Source organism: Lissotriton helveticus, chromosome 3_1 (assembly GCF_964261635.1).
Source record: "Lissotriton helveticus chromosome 3_1, aLisHel1.1, whole genome shotgun sequence".
In the NCBI taxonomy this organism is placed as follows: Eukaryota; Metazoa; Chordata; class Amphibia; order Caudata; family Salamandridae; genus Lissotriton; species Lissotriton helveticus.
The window spans coordinates 488572274-488592498 of NC_136061.1; the positions used below are offsets into that span (position 1 = coordinate 488572274).

Consider the following 20225-nt stretch of genomic DNA (forward strand, 5'->3'; position numbering starts at 1 on the left):
CTGAGTCTGTGTCTTTCTGCGCTTCTATTATTTGTTTGCGCTTTTACAGTTCTGAAATATCCTATTCCTACCATCTTTTTACTGTAAGCAAGAAAAAGTTATGTAGGTTAGAATGGATGAGTAAGTGGTTGGCTGGATGGTTGGTGGAATGAAGTATGTTGTTTGGATGAATGCTTGGATGGTTGAATAGGTGGATTCCTGGATGAGTACATGGATGGATGTCTGGGTCAGTACTTGGATGGATGGATGAGTGGTAAGATTTTGGATGGTGGGATAGGTGTGCATGGATGCATGGGTGGGTTAGTTCTTGGGTGGTTGGTTTGGTTAGGTGCTTGAATGAATAGATAGATTGTGGGTCCTGATATGAATGGATCGGTATACCTAAAAAACAGAAAGATAGATACACAGGCAAAAATATTCTGCAAACGAGATTTTAGTACCTTATTGAATGTATGGTTACAAGTGGGCGAATTTCATATTACAAATGTGGAGCCAAAACCACATATTTAACTGTATGAATAATGTTGTTAAAGTAAATGTGAATATAATGCTTTTTGTAAACCAAGAGGGACAGTAATAAAAAAGATAGATGACGCTCAAATTTTGGAGTCTAAATGAATGTGGGGTCTGGGCAATGAATGGCCACAATTTCACTGATTGGTGAGGAAGGTCTGACAAAATAGGATGAATGGCAGAGACATAACATCTCCTTTTGATGAGGTTTAAGACTAGTGCCCTGCTGACCAAATGTTAAACTGGCAGTGAGTGCAGAGGACACATACGCGCGCGTGCACTCATGTACTACCTCTGCAAATGTACATACATTACACCTATGCACGTCTGCAGCATACGCACAGCACACACATTTAAATATATGCATACATTTATGAAAAATAAAGTATTTAACAATTCTTCCATCTATATCTTGTATGTCTCGTGTTGTTTCTGTCATTTAATTCTGTCCATCTGTGTGTGTATATGTGTGGATCTTATGTTTTTATTTGTTTAGGTTTGTATGTATAGATATATGTCTGTGTATGCATGTCAATCTGTACTTGTATGTCTGCCTATTTATCTGTTTGCGTCTCTGTGACTATGCCTGTCTCTCTGTATGTACTTACCTGACTCTATACATGAATGTAGCTGTCTAAGTATGCTTTTACAGCTGTATCAATGTATATATCTGCCAATTTGCTTGTGTATCTGTCAGTTTGTGTATATTTGTGTCTGCATGTTTTACATTGTATACATTTCTGTCTTTGTATGTGCCTATATTTCTGTCTGCCTCTGCTTGCCTACCTATGTAATGATCTTTTCTGCATAGTTCCGTGAATTTGTGTCTTGTATCCATCTCTGTTGTTTTCTACCCATTAGGGAAGCTTTTTGAACAACTTCAGCATCTTTTGAATCAAAACTAAAATATTCATTGAATGCCACCCCCCCCCTCCCTCCGTAAATCCTCCCTACTGATAAATAGCCCATTCTTCTGCCTTTTATGCATGCATATCCATCATGCTCCTGTTGTGTTTATATGAGGAATTGAATGGGGCTGTCTGTCAAATTTCAAATTTAGCTTTATTCGATTTGTTTGATAAAAAAAATCATAAAAGCATACAAGTACATTTTATACAGCAAGTCTAAAAACTTGTCCCCAACGAAGTTTTTATGAGACTCTATAAAACAGTTTTCCAGATGATAAGAGTCAATGATGAAGTTACAGCCGTTGACCTCATGTAAAAACATATGCAAAAGTTAAAACATGTAAGGGTTACATCATGGAATTTCTATATTTCCTCACTGACATTAAAAAACGTGAAACGACAAAGATGACATACACCTCATCTAACAAAAGTAATTTGTAATAAGCGTCTTTGCATGTTCTTATGCCCCAGTGTTTTAGAAGAGGTAATAGATACAATTTCCTTGGGGCAGAATACAGATTGCAAAAGAACATAATATGAATATTACTTTGTGATGAGTGATCATCGCATGGGCAAATTAGAATCGAAGCAGTCCAGTCATTTTGTTTAGGGAAAGTGACCATACGGAAAAAGGTGCCAAGGCGCAGCCTGGTGAGAAGCATACGAGGATAAGGTGCAGTTTCGGTCCTAAGGTACAATTGCAAACCTTCGGTGGGAGTAATTCTTTGGTAGCTCAAGGTGGTATTTTTGAGTTTCTCTGCATCCCATCTAACACCTTCCAGGTGGATAATTAAAAGTTTTTTGAGAGACGACCTAGACAAATTTTCAAGGGACTCTGGGTCATCATAGTATTCGGGACGACCAATCTTGGCAAACATCAACCGGACATGTCGCAACCATTTAATTTTGGGTGCGACATCCAAGCTCATGCAATCCCTGATTAGATCTCTGTTAAATTGGCATTCCCTGGTAGTCCAAATTTTGTGCCAAAGCAAACATGGTGACAGCTTTATGAAGTCACTAAGGTATTTGAGGCCAGTCTCAATATGAGTAATAAAAGTTGAAGTAGATTTGCTCACCCCCAATAAGTAACGAATAAAAAGATTCTCGCAAATTTGGAGTGAGGACACGTCTTCAAAGCCCCATAAACCTGCTCCATAAGTGACTGTCGCTAAACACTTGGCTTGGTAAATCTGTATCATCTCAGCAATCGGCTTGCCCCCAATTTTCACTGCAAAAGTTCTCAGGGCACCAATAGCACGGGTAAAGGCAAGCCTCCTAGCCGATACTGCATGTTTCCAGGCTCCTTTTCTCTCAAAGACAACGCCTAGATAACAAAAAGTGTCTGTGGTCTCAATTCTTTGCTCGTCAAGGTATATCGAACATTGCGGCCTTTTACTCTTTTGGGTGCACGGCATGGAGAAAGTTTTTGAGATGTTCACTTTCAAATTTCTATTCCCCATGTAGGACGAGAATTCTCTTACCGCTCTCTGCAACCCTACCCTAGTCCTGGACATAATAGCCGCATCATCGGCGTATAATAGGATGGGTACAGGCCTACCATTGACCGCTGGGTAGTCATTCTGGAGATTTGTTAGATGTTCTACAACAGAATTAATATAAAAACTAAATAGAAGGGGCGCGAGTATACAACCTTGCCTAACCCCTCTATTTATGGGGAATTTCTGGGTACATTGCCCCTGGGTCCCGAACCTCACCCTGGCACCAGCATCTCTATAAAGCTCTTTGATAAAAACCACTATGGTGGGATCCACCCCAATGAGCTCCAATGTTGACCAGAGCTGCAGATGATCCACACAATCAAATGCTGAGCTAAGGTCAACGAATGTAACAAACAAATCCCCTTTTTTAGCCTCAGTATATTTGGACATTAATAACGACAGATTTAGGCATTGCTCCTGGGTGCCCAATCCCTTTCGGAATCCATATTGGAATTCCGAAATAACCTTATTTTCTGTCTCCCAGTGCTGGATCCTCTTTAGGACTATCCTTCCTGCAATTTTCATAAGGCCGTCTAGTAAGGATATGGGACGGTAGCAAGCCGGGTCGTCCCTGTTTCCCTTTTTAAAAATGGGGACTACAATGGCATCTGACCAGGTCTTAATTAAACCGCATTTGTTTCCCATATTCAGAACGTTGGTTAAGAGGGGAGCCCAGAATTCCAAGTTTGTTTTATAGGCATCCACTGGTGTGTGATCCGGACCCGGAGCTTTCCCTGAAGGACTTTCCCTAATTGCATTTTCGACTTCTAGGGTGGTAAAGACCAGATTAATTGGATACGGCGAAACTAGGGGATCGCTTTGTTGATAATCTCGCGTGAAGTTGTTCGAGGATGCAAGTACCTTTTGTTGGTTCATGCTGTTCCCCTGTCTGTTGGTGTAGAGTTTCCCGTAATGTTCAACCCAGAGCTCTGCTGTAATTGCTACATCTATGCAATTATCAGTATGTATTGGGTTGTATACTGATCTTATCACTTTCCAGAAAAGGTTGGTGTCCTTATTCCTGGCAGCTTCTCCCAGTGCCTCCCAGGCCTCCTTTTTCATGGTTGCTTTTCGGAGGTTAATTTCTCTCTTGTACTCTCGTCTAGCCTCAGAGATTTGGGCCCTATTTTTCGGCATTGCGTTTAAAACTTTCTTCAAGTTCTTTAAGGCGGCTGTGCACCTAGAATCAAACCACCTGGATGCACATCTCCCCTTCTTTTTGTGACTCTTAGTTAAAACGCCTTTTATGTACTCCTGTATATTGGTAAAAGCTGCCATAATCGCCTTAGGTTCCGCATCTTCTTCTAAGCAGACAAATATGTCTTCAAGGCAGGATAATATTAATTTGTGGAAGAAGATGGTGGGGTTCAATTTCTCCCACTTTAACACATAGCCGTTTATCTTTGCTAAGGTGACCTCCAATGGGTACAGTGAGCCGCTAGGTTCCTTTAGTTTCTCTACTTGGAGCCTAACCCCAAAGGTAATAGGGTAATGGTCACTCATTGGATCTTCCCCTATCTCCCAAAAGGTTATAAAGTTGGGCGAGGTGGGGGATATCAGTGCAAAGTCAATTATGGATTCACAACCTCTTCCATTATATGTTGGGGCAAAGGGAACTGGGGGAGAGCATGCCTGATTAACGAAGGTGAGGTCAAAAGCAAACATAATACTGTTAAGGAGAGACCCCAGTTTGGTGTGTGAGAAGTGAAAAGGGCCGTCCTCCTCACGATCTGCAAGGCCGCACAAACCTAACTCAGAAAGTGGGCAGATAGCACAGTTAAAATCTCCCACCCAAATAACTGTATGGTCTCCCGCGTTTTGGTCCCTCACTTTATGGATACGGTTTAACATTTTATTTAAGATGGATTCCATCTCATTTGGTGGCATATTGTTATAGAAATTCACCAGTATGACCTTTTGTGTGGTGCCCCATTTAAAAGAAAGGATTTGAAAATATTGGTCAGAGTGAAAATTATGCACTTTTATATCCCCCACATTCGAAACGTATATACAGAGACCCCCTTTATTGCGGCCCTGAATGGCGGGAGCAGCGGGTGTATGGAACGTTCGATACCCCATGATGTGCCTTTCTTCTACCAGCCAGGTTTCTTGCAGGCAAAGTATGCCATGCTTGTGGACCGTCTCCAACCAGGGTATGTGCTTGATCTTGTTGCCCAGTCCTGCTACATTCCAGGACAATAATGAGTGTTTCAGTTCACTGTCTACCTGAGATATGTGGCCCTCACTCTCTATTAACTGTATGTGACCCTCACTCTCTATTAACTCTACCTGATCTTGAAAATGTGGCCTGCCTAGATGTTGTATGGCTCGGACAGGGGGAGGGTGCTGGGCGGAAGTGGTTGGAACCACCATCAAATGGGTCAAGTTCTTAACAATGGGTGGCGATGTATTGCTATTAGTGTCAGTCATTGTGTGGTCTTGCTCACTTGATCGGGGTGTTTGATCGAGTATTCCCAGTCAATCCACCTGATCTAAGCATCCAAACCTATTCATGGTGTGTACACCTTCCCACCAATTGGTGGGTTGCCATCCCTGCACCTGACCCTTCCATCTGTGGTTGTGGATTGTGGTCCAAGCCCCAGGGTGCTCTACTGGCTGTTTTGGAGGGTAGAAAAAGGTTAGGGGTTTGGCGACAATGATTTGTTCGGTCACGTATTGGTCCCATGTGGTAATGAGATGGGCTGTATGAGGGTCTGCAAAAGACATAACGATACAGTCTCCTGGTATCGATTTGTGAGTACGGCCCACCCAAGGGACTCTCCTGACCATTAGTACCCTACTCTTATTGGTGTGATGGATCTGCCTATTGGTATTTAACCAGTGGATCACTTTATTTTTTAAGGACCACTGGGTTTCAACAATATCGGGGGCAAGCGGAGGTACCCCTGCCAAGATAACCACATAGGGCCCAGCCTCAGGGGGAAGATCAATATAGCCTCCGCGGAAGTTCTGGTGATTTGGGTGTAAATTTGGTGTACGCTCTAAGAGAGGAGTGATGGAATTATTCGCCTTCTGGTCGGCTCTAGGAGGGGGTTTGGGCTGAAGATGTTTTTTAGGGGGTTTTTCCTCTATTTTTGGGAGGTTGGCCGCGACATTTGCAAGTGTCCTAGGTTTAGGAATTGGAGTAGGCTTGGATAACGGGGGGGGTAAGGGTGCAAGAAGAATCGAGGGGGCAGGAGGAACCTCCTTAGGCGCTGTAGCTGCTTTAGTGCCAATGTTAGAGGCTGGAGCAGGTTGGGTACCAGCATTTCTAGCCAGAGGTGGACTCTCGTTAATATGGGGATGTGTTGCTTCCAGCTGTTTTAGGCTAAGCGTGGCCAGGGATACTAACGTTTTATCCATCTCAAGTAAGTGATTCTCAATACGTGACAGTCTGAGTTCGAAGGGTGTCAATAGTTGTTTTAAAGTGACCCAGACTGTCTGGAGAAAGTCTTCATCATCACCCACTTTATCCTTGTCCCTCTCTGTCTTGTTTAGCCCTCCCAGTGTTGAATTATCTGCAAGGATAATGGGATTCTCTACCGCAGGAACCGTGGTGAGGTTACTATCACCCCCTATTTGATGGATAGCTGGGGGTGGTGTTTGTTTAGGATCCCCTGCGTTGGATAATGGTCTTCTATGGTTGAAAAACTGCTGCCTTGCAGCTTTGGCTTTAGCTTTCTTACGAGCATAGGCAGATTTTACATTGTTTTTCTTCTTCGCTGCTTGGCGACCTGGGTTTGTACTTTTTGGTACAAAGAAGGAGGGGGCAGTTGTAACCGGGAAGGTGGTGGAATTACCCAGCTCAGTAGGTGGGTCACTTTCGCTGGGTTGGACGGTCATGGGGGAGAAAATAAATGAGGAGTCTAATACTGGTGGGGAGGAACAATGGGAGGAATGATGAACGTCGGCGAGGATCAACAAAGGAGGCGGACGTTCCACCTGTTGGGGAGATGCAGCAGACGCAATATTTCCCAGGGAGGATTTTTTAGAGTTAGCAAATGTTTGGGAAAGCCTGCGTGCAGCATCTAGCTCCATAGAAACCCTCTTCTGCATTTTTGTAATTTCGGCATCTATTGCCAAGTTTGTTTTTACGAGGAAATCATCCAAAGTGCCATTTGGCTTTGTTAAACCCAGCGCGGTCTTACTGCGACTCCCCCGGGTACACATCATGTGTGACAGTTACAATTTCTCTATGGTACTCACTAGGGTCGATGCCCAGGCACGATAACCTTGAGAAGAACCAAGGGGGGTGGGCCAGGCCAGTCCTCTCTGTCCTCGAACGGCCTCAAACGGTCCCGCCCTTGTCCCGGGCTTCTCCCGGCGCCCTCCCGCGCGCTCCCGCGCAGCTGGGCAGTTGGCTCAGTAAGTACTGACTGAAGGTAAGGGGGAGGCGCCGTTTCCGGTCAGGTGGGGCTGGGCGGGGCGGTCAGGGAGAGCAGGCCAGCTGGAAACGGCCAGGGCAACCCGGGACTCCTGGGATACTGAGTCCGGGTTGCTGCTCGCAGCCCTGTCACACACTCACCGCCCAGCAGCAGAGGAGAAAGCACAGCCTCGGAATGCCCCTTCCAGCGACGTGGGACCCGCGAAGCGGGTTCCACTAGGTGTGATTGAAGGTCCGTGGGCAGGCAGGCAGCAAAGTGGCGTCAGCAGCGAGGAAAACAGCGTCCGTGTGAGTCCCAAGGCAGAGGGAAATCACTGCCGCTTTTGAAGCAGGTGGGGCTGGGCGGGGCGGTCAGGGAGAGCAGGCCAGCTGGAAACGGCCAGGGCAACCCGGGACTCCTGGGATACTGAGTCCGGGTTGCTGCTCGCAGCCCTGTCACACACTCACCGCCCAGCAGCAGAGGAGAAAGCACAGCCTCGGAATGCCCCTTCCAGCGACGTGGGACCCGCGAAGCGGGTTCCACTAGGTGTGATTGAAGGTCCGTGGGCAGGCAGGCAGCAGGCGGCAGGCAGGCAGCAAAGTGGCGTCAGCAGCGAGGAAAACAGCGTCCGTGTGAGTCCCCTAAATAACTTGTGACCGCGGTGAAACACAAAATGTCCGATGGGGGAGGTGCATTACTCCACTAAGCCACCAGACTGATCCACAGAGGGGTTGAGGCGTAGGGCCTTAAATAAACATCTTCATGCGAGCATGAGTGGTAAGGACCCAAAAGTGTCTGCAATCAGCAAGCCTGCTCTCTGTCATTTGCTGTACTTGTATTGCAACTCCCTTTCGTCTGGGTGCGGAGAGGAAAATATTCTTGCACCCGTCTCTGCACCCAATAACCTCTGAGGTTTGATGACTACCTTGTCCTTTGTATGCAGTCGTATAATAATTTTCACAGGTTTGGGTGGCTGAACAAGCCATGCATTTGTATTTGTGCACCATCTGCTTGCTGTGTGTATTTCCTGACGGGGGGCATGCCTAGGCATCCCCCAGAGGGGAGCATTAACAGCAGTGGCTGTGTATAATTCTTGTTTGCCAGCACCTCTTTAAATGTCCCCAAACAACAAATATGAAAAAACCTTTTATAGAGACACTTCTGATGTGTTGTTTTTTGCTCTGACTTTAAAGCTCAGCTTTCTGCAAGACCCATTGTTTCCAATTCTTTAATATATAGAGCAACTGAGCTTTGACTCGGCCCAATTAATATTTCTCTGTCACTTCATGTTTATGGCTGTTTAGTGTTTCATTCCGCCTCTTTTGGGGTGCTTGCATTACAATGCATTAGGGAATATCTTAAATCTCAAAAATACACTGTATTATCACAGCAACTGAACAAACTTCACCGATTGTTTGATGATTGCATTGCTTGCCAGTGGCATGAAGAATAAAAGTCAAGGCAGTCATGCTTGTGCACAAAATGCTAAATAAACAAGCTTCATTGCACTAGTATGATAACTGACCTGGTGTGTGCCTTAAAAAACCACTATTCCGCATCTCTTCGGTTGGCTAGAACCACATAATGGAACAAAGGGAACTGCTTAAGACACCGTGCTTCCCGTACAAGAAGACATTCTCCTGAAATGTAGAGTACTTTGAACATGTATTTGCTTGAAACAATGCAGAGACAGACTGTTTACCCACAGTACATGACCTCGACAAATCAAATAAAAGAAGGCTTTATTCGATTGAATAAAAAAAAATCATAAAAGCTCAAAGTTAAAAACAATCTTCCAATTCATACAGACATAATTTAATTATTAATTACAATCATAAAAGTTAAAAAGATATTAAATTTACAAAGCCATCATACAGTAGTTTTTTTATAAAAGTCCATAACTCATTAAAAGCAAATAGGTACACTGTTGTTTCCCTAGACTCAAAACAATTTTCAGGAAAACTGTTAATCTATAAACAGTGTGCTCATTATCCAAATGTTGGAGAGCCAAAAAAGCAGGATGGCATTGACGTAGCCCGCAGTGTTTCAAAATAGGAACAAGAACTTAGCTCCTAGGTGGAGAGTAAACCCTACAGAAAAAAGTAACATGTATTGTGGATTGTGGAGAGGTATTATCGCAAGGGCATGGTTGGAGGTTTTGAGACCAGTCGTTCTTCGTAGGGAAAGTAACCAGTCTGTGTAAACCACCCAGCCTAAAACGAGTTAAAAGAAATCTATCATAGGCACTAGGTACAAAAGTTAGGTAGGGTTGAATATTAAAAGTAGTTAAAACCATCTGATTGCTCATGGGTTTTAATATCTCAAATGACATTCTGATGGTGTCCAGATGGAGAATACCCTCACGCTTTAATTCCTTCCTTGTTATTTCCCCAATTGTAGTAGGATTAGTAAAGTAGTCTAGATGGCCAAGATCCTTAAAAAAAATTTTGAACATAGTTTAACCATGGAAACCTCATTGCACCTTCCAGTTTCAAAATGTCAATAAGGATGTCGCTGTTCAATTTGGCCTCAATGTTGGTCCAGAGTCTGTGCCATAACAGGACAGGCTCAAGCCTTATTAGATCTGAAATAAAAGGTAGACCTAGCTCGGCGTGACAGATACAAGCTGAGGTACTACTCGGGACCAATAAGATGTATCTTATGAAGGAGTTCTCTACTCTCTTGATTGGTAGCGGGTCAACATGTCCCCAAACCCTGCTCCCATGCACTCCAGCTGAAACACACTTGGCTTTATAGATTTTAATAAGCTACCTGGGGTTTTTTTTTACCTAATTTTTTCGCGAAGGCAGTAAGAGCAGAGGTAGTACGTAAAAGTGCCAGTTTTATTGCTGCAGCTGCCTGCACCCAGCTATCATTATGGGAAAAAAGAATGTCCAGATAAGAAAAGGTCTTTGTAACCCCAATCTTTTGCCCTGCCACATACATATCTTTGCATTTCTTTATTCCCGAGCCGCAGCGCATAATAAAAGTTTTGGAGGAGTTTACCCCTAGGCCTAAGTCTTTCATAAAAAGGGAGAAACTATCCAAAACGCGCTGAAGGCCTACTTGCGTACGGGACATCAGCACCGCGTCATTTGCGTATAGGAGGGCTGGGATGGGGCGGCAACCCCAGCGACCACAGCTCCCCCACCCTCCTCGACAACCTCTCCAACATCGGACTGAAACAACTCATCACCACGCCCACCCACAAGGCAGGACACACCCTTGACCTGATCTCAAGCTGCACAGACAAGCTAGTCTGCTACGCAACCCCAACAGAAAGCACCACAGGAAAGCCACCTGGGTCACCGCCGACCTCCAAGAAGCCAGACGCACCTGCAGACGCCTCGAGCAGAACTGGAGAAGCAACAAGACTCCCGATAACCACACCACCTACAAAAAGGCCATGACGGATTACAACCAACCCGTCAGAACCACCAAAAGAACCTTCATCCACAACAGAATCCTCGCCAACGCCAGCAACTCCAAGGAGCTCTTCAGTGTTATCCAGGAATTCACCAAGACCCCAGAGAAACAACGGACATCACCTCCTCCCAGGACCTCTGCGACAAGCTCGGATCGTATTTCCATCTGAAAATCAAGAACCTCTTCAATGAATACACACAGGCCTCCACAACCACTGCGATCCCGGCAACACCAGTTAGCCCACCGTCTCCTCCTGGACACCTGTCACGACTAAAGAGACCACTTCGACCATGAAAGGCATCCACTCTGGGGCCCTCACGGACCCCTGCCCACCACACATCTATCACAGAGCCGCCAACGCACCAGAATTACGATGCCCCATCAACCCCACCTTCATGACCGACACCTTCCCTGACGACTGGAAAGGCGCAAAAGTCAGAACCCTGCTCAAAAAGCCCTCAGCAGACCCCATGAATCTAAAGAACTACCGGCCCATCGCTCCTCCCTTTCGCGGCAAAGGTCGCTGAGAAGAACGTCAACGCACAGCTAACAAAGTTCATCAAAGACAACTCCATCCTCAACATCTCCCAATCTGGATTTAGCATCAACCACAGCACCGAGACTGCCCTACTCAATGCCACAGACGACATCCGCACCCTCCTCGACCAAGGCCATACCCCGGCCCTGATCCTACTTGCCTTTCGAACAGCATTCGACACCGTCTCCCACCGCACACTCGCCGCCAGACTACACAACGCCGGCATACAAGGCACTGCCCTAGACTGGATCCGCTCGTTCGTCACCGGCAGAAGCCAAAGAATCAGACTACCACCCTTCATCTCCGAACCCACAGAAATCAACTGCAGCGTACCCCAGGGATCATCACTCAGCCCAATATTTTTCAACATTACATAGCCCCCTTCACCCCCAATGTCAGACAGAACCGCCTCAGCATAGTATTCTACGCCAACAACACTCAGCTCATCCTCTCCCTCACCAAGGACCCCACCACCACCAGACTCCACTTCCAGAAAGGAATGTAGGACGTCACATTCAGGATGAGCAACAGCTGCCTGAAGTTCAACTTGGAGAAGACAAAAGTCCTCGTACTCGGAACCACCCAGTCAGCATGGGATAACTCCTGGTGGCCCACTGCCCTCGGCAGCCCTCTGACCCCCATGGACCACCACAGTAACCTCGGCATTGTGCTCGACTCCTCCCTCTCCATGAACAAGCTGGTCAACACCATCGTTTCCAGCATCCCACTACACGAGCACATCAGTCAACACCTACGGAACTTACACTGTCTTCCCGTTGAGAAGAGAATCAACTTCAAAATACTCACCCACATCTACGAATGCCTCAACAACCAGGACCCCAATACTTCAACGAGAGAATCACCTTCCACTTACCCAAAAGAAACCTCCGCTCCACCAACCTCACCCTCGCGAAACCCCACGCATCAGCAGAGACAGAACAGCAGGAAGAGCCTTCTCCTACATTGCACACATTGGAATGAGCTACCGATCAACATCAGATGCACCCTCCTCCCTGAGCACCTTCAGGAAAGCTCTCAAGACCTGGCTCTTTGACTGAACGGAACTGCTGATCACCCCAGTGCACTTTATAACCCCTAATCGATTGAGTGATAGAGTAAGAATTAAGTAACTAGCAGGCTAAGTTGTGCATAACACCCCAAATGACCCGACCCCGATAATGAACACCTAAACATCTAATTTCACATAGATGAAAGAAGCACCATCAGAGGCACCCATGCCTACAGACCACCAGGACCACGCCCCAGCATCTGTAACGCCATCTTGAACCTCATCGCCCCTTTTGCAATGAAGTCCAAGAACTACATCTTCTTTGGCGACCTCAATTTCCAACTCAACAGCCCCAGCAACACCATAACCACAAACCTCCTGAAGAGCATGAGCAACATCGGCCTCAAGCAGCTTGTCACTGACCCTACCCACATCACAGGAAACACGCTTAACCCAATCTTCACCTCCAGCGACAGAGTCAAGTAAACAACGCCACACAGCTCACCTGGTCCGACCACTACAGTGTCCACTTCACCATCTCAGAACCAACCTGCGCCGGCACCATGCCCCCCAGATCCACGCGCAGAGACTGGATGAAGGTATCTGAAGACAATTGGAACAATGCTCTCCACACCCACCTCTCAGGTACTACACGCAACCCATAACAAGCAGCCAAAAACTTCTCTCTGTGGATCACAAAATGCACAGACACCATTGCCCCCATCAAAACAGCCAAGGTCAAAGGAGCAAGTTGGTTAATCGAGGATCTGCACTCCGCCAAATGCACATGCTGCCAACCAGAAAGGAGGTGGCGCACCAGACCACACTGCCTTCAGAGTCGCCCTCAACCAGTACAACTGCCTCCTGAAAGAAACTTAGAAGAACACACTAACAGGTCGCATTGAGGCCAGCGCAAACCACAGCAAGGAACTCTTTGCAATCGTGAAGGAGTTCTTCAACCCCGCAGCCACCAAGAACAACATTACCCCCTCCCAGCCCCCCACCCAGGAACTGTCCGACAACTTTGCTGACTTCTTCCACTACAAGATCTCAGGCATCTGTGAAAACTTCATACGCTAACCCTCCAACGCTAACAGTATCAACCAGCTCACACCCAGTAAATCAAACCCCAAACACCTGCTGACCCACTGGGACCTCCTCACCACGCAAGACACTATCTCCATCATGAACTCCATACACTCAGGAGCTCCCTCGGACCACTGCCCCCACCACATTTTCAACCTTGGAAGAAAGACAGTCGGTGATGAGCTCAGGAAGGTCTTGCACACCTCCATCATTGTGGCCTCCTTCATTGAGGACTGGAAACACACTGAATTAAGGCCTCTCCTGAAAAAACCATCCACCGACTCAGCCGAACCTAAGAACTACTGGCCCATCTCTCTGCTTTCCAATATCCTGCAAAAGTCCTCAAGAAAGCCATCAACAAGTAAATCATCCAACACCTAGCAGACCACAACCTCCTGAACCTCTCCCAATCTGGATTTTGAGCTAGCCACAGCACAGAGACAGCCCTGATCACATCCACCGACAACATCAGAGCAATCCTGGGCGATAGAGAAATGGCAGCCCTCATCCTCTTGGACCTATCTGCCTAGTTTGACACCATCTCTCACCACATCCTGATCAACAGACTCCACCACATCGGGATCCAGGGAACACCCTGAGATGGATCCATCTCCCACCACCTCGAAATCCAAAATGGTTATCTGTGGAGTACCACAAGGATCGTCCCTCAGCCCCACCCTCTTCAAAACCTACATGACTCCCCTGGCTGACACCGTCAGATCGCATAGGCTCACCATCATCGGAAACACACTCTATGTAGGAATCACTGCATAACTCCTTGAGTGACTGTTGATAATACAAAACTCAGCAGCAAAACTCATCCTCGACCTCCCCATAAGGACCTACATAACACTCCATCTCTAGAAACTACACTGGCCCCCGATTCAGAAGAGATGCCAGTTCAAGATGCTGACGCACTTGTATAAGGCCTTGCACAACGAAGAACCAACAAATGCCTGACCTTCAACCAACCAACCAGACATCTTCAATCCACTTCTCTCTACCTCGAAGACACTATACTTATCTGCTGAACCAGCAGTGGAAGATACTTCTTCTCGTACCTGGCAGCCAAGGCGTGAAACAACCTCCTCCTGCAGCTCAGGACCACACCATTGCACTGTCGCTCCAGCAATTCAGGAAGGAACTCAAGAACTGGATATTCGAATAATCAAACCACCACTCAGCAGCCAACTTCGTCAGGGTCTCGAGACCCTCAAGGGTGATTTGCAGCTCTTTATAAATGCTTGATTGATTGATTGATTGTAGACGCAGTACTTGTTTTTAAAAGAAGTAATGCTGCTCAACCATTGTTTGAATTCTCGCTCCTTGAGTGTGGCAGGATGTGAAAAGTGATGCACGCACTGCCCTGCCCCACTCGAAGCAGTGACATTTCTTTGCATTTGATGTACTTCTGTATTTCATAACGCACAATCATGAGTAAATGAAGTACCCTCTTCTGTGTGTGACATGCTGCATATTATCTCCCAGAGCACCCAGCCCACCAGACTAATTGACACCCATAGTCTGGTGGGTATTGTACTTTGATATTACCAAAATGTTATGTCACATTATTTGTCATATTATTATTAAGGATTTGTATCCTGTTCAGTGGTAGTCAGTTCTGCTTCAGAGAGGTGTTTGCCCCAAACAAAGATTATTAACTGGCATAGCTGTCAGAACCCAGATAAGATCCAACTGTCATAGAAATTAAAAGAGGCTCTTATAACAGACTGTGTAGTACAGGAGGGATTGTAAAGCATTTTTCGAGATGTTGAAGCTCGTCCTGAAGAGCATTGCATAAAAAATGACTTTCACTGCAAGGTGTCTTCCACCATACCATAAAAAGGCGCATCCGTTTCCTGACCAATCTACACCTCGTTTATCCTTGAGTTATGGAGAGTAGTGGGGTTTGCCAATTTTAAGACTGCAATGTGTATAAATATGTGTGACGTCAGTAGATGTGATTTTTTTCCCCTTCTGTTTTAGGCTGCATATGATGGCATACTGACCAAGGGAACAGACCATAATAAGCAACTATTAGATCTTGAGACATCCTACAGAGAACATTACCCCATGCCTATAATGGAATTTAATGGGACAAGGCAAGTAGCTTAAAGTGACATCATGTATTACATTATTCTGTATTTCAGGCATTTTAATTAGAATGCATGCCGTTAAAGTGCCGCCACTTGTTTGACAACCCGCCTGGCCAAACACTGGTTGGAAGCAACAGCCTCTTGCTCTGTTGTAAGATAAGGCAATAACAAGTAGATTTTAACAAAACAATGAATTTAAAATACAATATACACATATTACATATTACACATAGTCTATCTATCTATCTATCTATCTATCTATCTATCTATCTATCTGTCTGTCTGTCTGTCTATATGTATATAGATGGATGGATAGCTAGATAGATAGATAGCTAGATAGATAGAGAGATAGAGAGATAGATAGAAAGACAGACTAAAATGTGTAGAGTGCTTTTTAGTTTACACCAGGTACATATTTTATCGGCCTATCTATATATATATATCAATAGATGGATAGATAGATAGATAGATAGATAGATAGATAGATAGATAGATAGATAGATCCATCTCTATTCATACGCAGGCGATCCTTGGAGGTGCAATTATTTATAATCCCCCTAGTAGTACGATTGATTTTAGCACTCAACTCCTGGAACAAATTCTTCCTGTTTGTCTTAAACATAAAAATATTATAGTCCTCGGCGACTTCAATGTTCATTTTGACCTTCATGACAATCCCCTAACTAAACGCCTTGCAACCGATATGGAAATCATGCAACTGACACAGAAAATAGCATACCCCACACATAGAGCAGGGCATATGCTAGATCTTATCTTCACTAATATACCTAATACTATCATTACAAATATAACTCCTTTGACTTGGACGGATCACTATAGGATCGAATTTAATTTGAACCTACCTATAAAGAATAAAAGACCTTTCGTTCAGTCGATAAATTCCACAAAATGTTGGAAAAAATTCTCTGTGGAAAAATGTAAAGAAGACTTTGATTATAATTTTAGTCCTGGAACTTCCAGTGAGGAAGAAATTCGTCAATTGCTTAGCAACATTGAGAAAGCGTTGAATCATTGTTCACTATCCCGTACTATAGATCGACCTAAACGAAAAATCTCAGAGAAATGGTACGGCTCAGATCTAAAAGCTGTAAAAAGAAAATGTACCACATTGGAACACAAATGGAGACTAAGTAAAACGCTCGAAGACAGAGCTACTTATAAACATCAGCTGAAAGTATACAACACAGCTATACGCAAAGCAAAGAAAGACTATTTTTCCCAAAGAATACTAGACAACAAAAACTCCTCGAAGGAGCTTTTTAAAATAGTAAAAGAACTCTGTAACCCACCGTGTCTCACCTCAAACTTGACTCCCTCACATGAAAACTGCTCCAAAATTAGTGATTTTTTTAGTGAAAAAATTGATAAAATCTATGCTTCCTTTGTAAATAATAGCCAGGACCATGTAGAGTATCATGTTGATTCTACTCTGCAGGCCAGCTGCTCTACTTTTGGCCCTTTTTCTGAAGAAGAAGTTAGCAAAGCTATGTCAGAAATCAAATCAGGATCACCATGGGATGTCTGTCCACACTATATCTTCTCCCAGCTTACACCCGTAATATATCCAGCAGTTACAAAACTTCTTAATCTTTCCTTTGACCAAGCTGAATTCCCAGAAGTCTGGAAAAATGCAGCTGTAATACCACTATTAAAAAAAGCTGGCGCGGACATAAACGATCCAGCCAATTACCGTCCCATCCCACAGCTTCCATATCTATCAAAGGTTTTAGAACGATTGGTAACTAAACAGTTGTCAAGCTTTCTGGAAACCAATACCTACTGGATGTTTCTCAGACTGGTTTTAGATCGAATAACAGTACTGAGACAACACTCCTGGCTGTGATGGACGATATTCGAATGCAGATTGATAAAGGCAAAACGGTCGCCCTGATATTACTTGATTTATCAGAGGCGTTTGATACCGTTTCCCACAAACTGCTAATAAATATGCTAGCTGCTAAAGGAATACATGGTAAAGCCCTGAACTGGCTGGAGTCTTTTCTATCGAATAGATCCCAGTCCATCTGTTTAGGAAACTTTACCTCCACTCCTCGGAAGATCAAATATGGGGTGCCACAGGGAGCAACATTGAGCCCAACATTGTTCAATGTTTATGTTTCTTCATTGGCATCTATAGGCAATAAATGGGGTATCAATATCTGCTCTTATGCTGATGATACTCAGTTGATGGTAACCCTCAATGGTGAAGAGGACGCCAAAAACAGGTTACATAACTGCCTGTCAGAGCTATCTAACTGGATGCATGGGCACTACCTGAAATTAAATGCTGACAAGTCAGAAATTCTTTTATTCGGCGGATCCAAACAGCTTTGGGACAGCTCTTGGTGGCCAAATACTTTGGGTACTCCACCAAACCCAACCCTGACCGCTAGAAACCTGGGAATCCATATGGACACCACTTTATCTATGAAGCATCATGTTACCACAATCTGTGGCAAAGGATTCGCCATATTAAAAATGCTGAAACGTGGTTTTTCCCTGGATTCCGATGGAATGTAGACAGATTTTAGTTCAATCTTTACTGACTAGTACGTTGGACTACGTCAACTCGCTGTTTGTTGGTATGGCGGATTATTTATTTTCAAAACTACAGCTGGTCCAGAACGCGGCAGCCAAAGCTGTCTTTGATAAGAAAAAGTACGATTCTGCTACAAACTGCCTGAGAACGTTACATTGGCTGCCTATGAGGCAAAGAGCAGTATTTAAAATGTTGTGCATTGCTCATAAAACTTTGCATAATACTGGCCCTTACATCTTGCGGAACAGAATCAAGCTCTATGCCCCAGTTCGGAATTTATGTTCACAAGCCACAGCTAAAGCAGTCACCACACGAATAAAACTATCCAGGATGGGCGGGCGTGCCTTTTCGCACCTTGCCGCTAAGTGTTGGAATGACTTGCCTATCGATCTTCGATGTACTGATTGTTACCTCACTTTCAGGAAAAAACTAAAAACTGCATTATTCCCTAAATAGAATATATAGTAGTCCCTGGTAATTTGTTTATGGTTTACTGTTTAATTTTAGCGCCGTGATATCCTTGTTGGATGAGTGTCGCGCTTTAGAAGTACATATAACAATAACAATAACAATAACAATAGATAGATAGATAGATAGATAGATAGATAGATAGATAGATAGATAGATAGATAGATAGATAGATAGATTAAAATGTTTAGGCAGGTTTTAGTATACACCATGTTGACTTGCTGCTTCTTATAACGGTAGGGAATCTGGGTGAAAAGTGCAGAGTGCCTTATTTGTTACTACTACACAAGCATGTACTAGTCACATTCCCTGTGAATTGTCATAGATATTAATATATAGCGAAAACTAACAGAAGTTCAGAATCATCCACTACATCTTTCTAACACATATGTGTTATTAGCAGGTGAAAACACATGGAGGAGTGTGTTCTGTAGACTGTAGAGGTGTCTGGAATTGTCAGTAATGCAGAGGGATTGACGACGGCAGAACATCATTAAGGGACAGGAGGAAAATACTCATGGAGTGTAGAGATTGTCAATCTTTTCTTGAATACATTATTGTGCTGCGATTGTGTAGCACGCTAGAGTGTGTTGTCTTCAGGTGCTATTGACGTGTGGATGTTTTCTTTCTTTAAATTTGTTTTGCAAATGAAGATCATTTTGCTAATCTCTAGACACAATACAGACGATTTCTTTCTTTGTTGGGGAAACTAGACTGAATTAGTTATGTTGGAAATGATGCTTCCACCCTCAAACCACTGGTCTAGTGCACAACACAACACTGTAGAGTAACTCTCACTCTTGATTCTTTTCACAACTTGTATGAGGTTTCATAAGCAACGATGAACAAGGATAATAAGCATATAATAACCTTAAATGTGTGTTGCAGTTATTATGTGATCTCATTTGAGACTGAAACTTTTTACCGGTCCTCGCAAAAAGTCCCTTGGAGGGAAGCCATAAATGAGATGATAACCGAGCTGAAACCTAAGAGACTTCCATTAAATGATGCCCAGCTCCACGAGCAGTTCAAGAAACGATTCGGGTATAAAAAGGCGATCAAATGCAAGGTATTTTACATTGTCTACATTATTATGTTAAATATATAATAGCATTGTATTCAATAATGTTAGAACTCCTTAGTGATCAGCATGTTTCACTCACAAAGTAACCCAATTACATTGCTATAGACACAAAGGTAATGCATGCCATGTTCTAGATGTGTAGATGAGAAGAAATTGTTACGTTTTCCATTAAAGGTATTGTTATAATTCACCCTCTTTCACTATTGCACTGTAGTATTTCTATGTACCCTCTATGGTCTCTCCCTCTCTCTCCCTCTGCCCCCCTTTCCTTTTTCTACCTTTGGAATGTTCCTACAGTTGAGCCAGAGGCTGCCTCGGAATGTTGACAAGGCAGCCTGACTGGCAGAGTGCATGAGCTGTGCCTTGACAGCTACATGCTAGAGGTTCGAGAGTGGAGGCCGTAATAAAGAAGTAACCTGAATTTCACCTACCTGTTCCAGGCGTCTTTGTAACAAGTATGAATGCAATGAGTGATCACGAGGGGTGCATGAGAAAAAATGCCTCCAGCATGCAATACTCTCCGTTGTTTATTTACCTCATTGCAGTGTCATTGGTATCCAGATAGAAAGTGTATATTTTTCCTGTGCTTAGGTCCATGGTGGAACAGAACACCCTGTTTACAACACCTTCATTTATTGATAAAACATTTTCAAGATGCCACCACTGTCCCA

General features: G+C 44.3%; 1 protein-coding gene across 4 annotated transcripts in view; it reads left to right on the forward strand.

Moving 5' to 3' along the window:
• ANKAR (ankyrin and armadillo repeat containing) overlaps positions 1–20225 on the forward strand; it is a 1199016-nt gene that overhangs the window by 188055 nt on the left and 990736 nt on the right. For all 4 annotated transcript variants that reach the window (XM_078680368.1, XM_078680367.1, XM_078680369.1 and 1 more), the window contains 2 exons: positions 15333–15448; positions 19359–19539. In XM_078680368.1, the coding sequence (XP_078536494.1) occupies positions 15333–15448; positions 19359–19539 (297 nt within the window). The remainder of the gene's footprint in view (positions 1–15332; positions 15449–19358; positions 19540–20225) is intronic.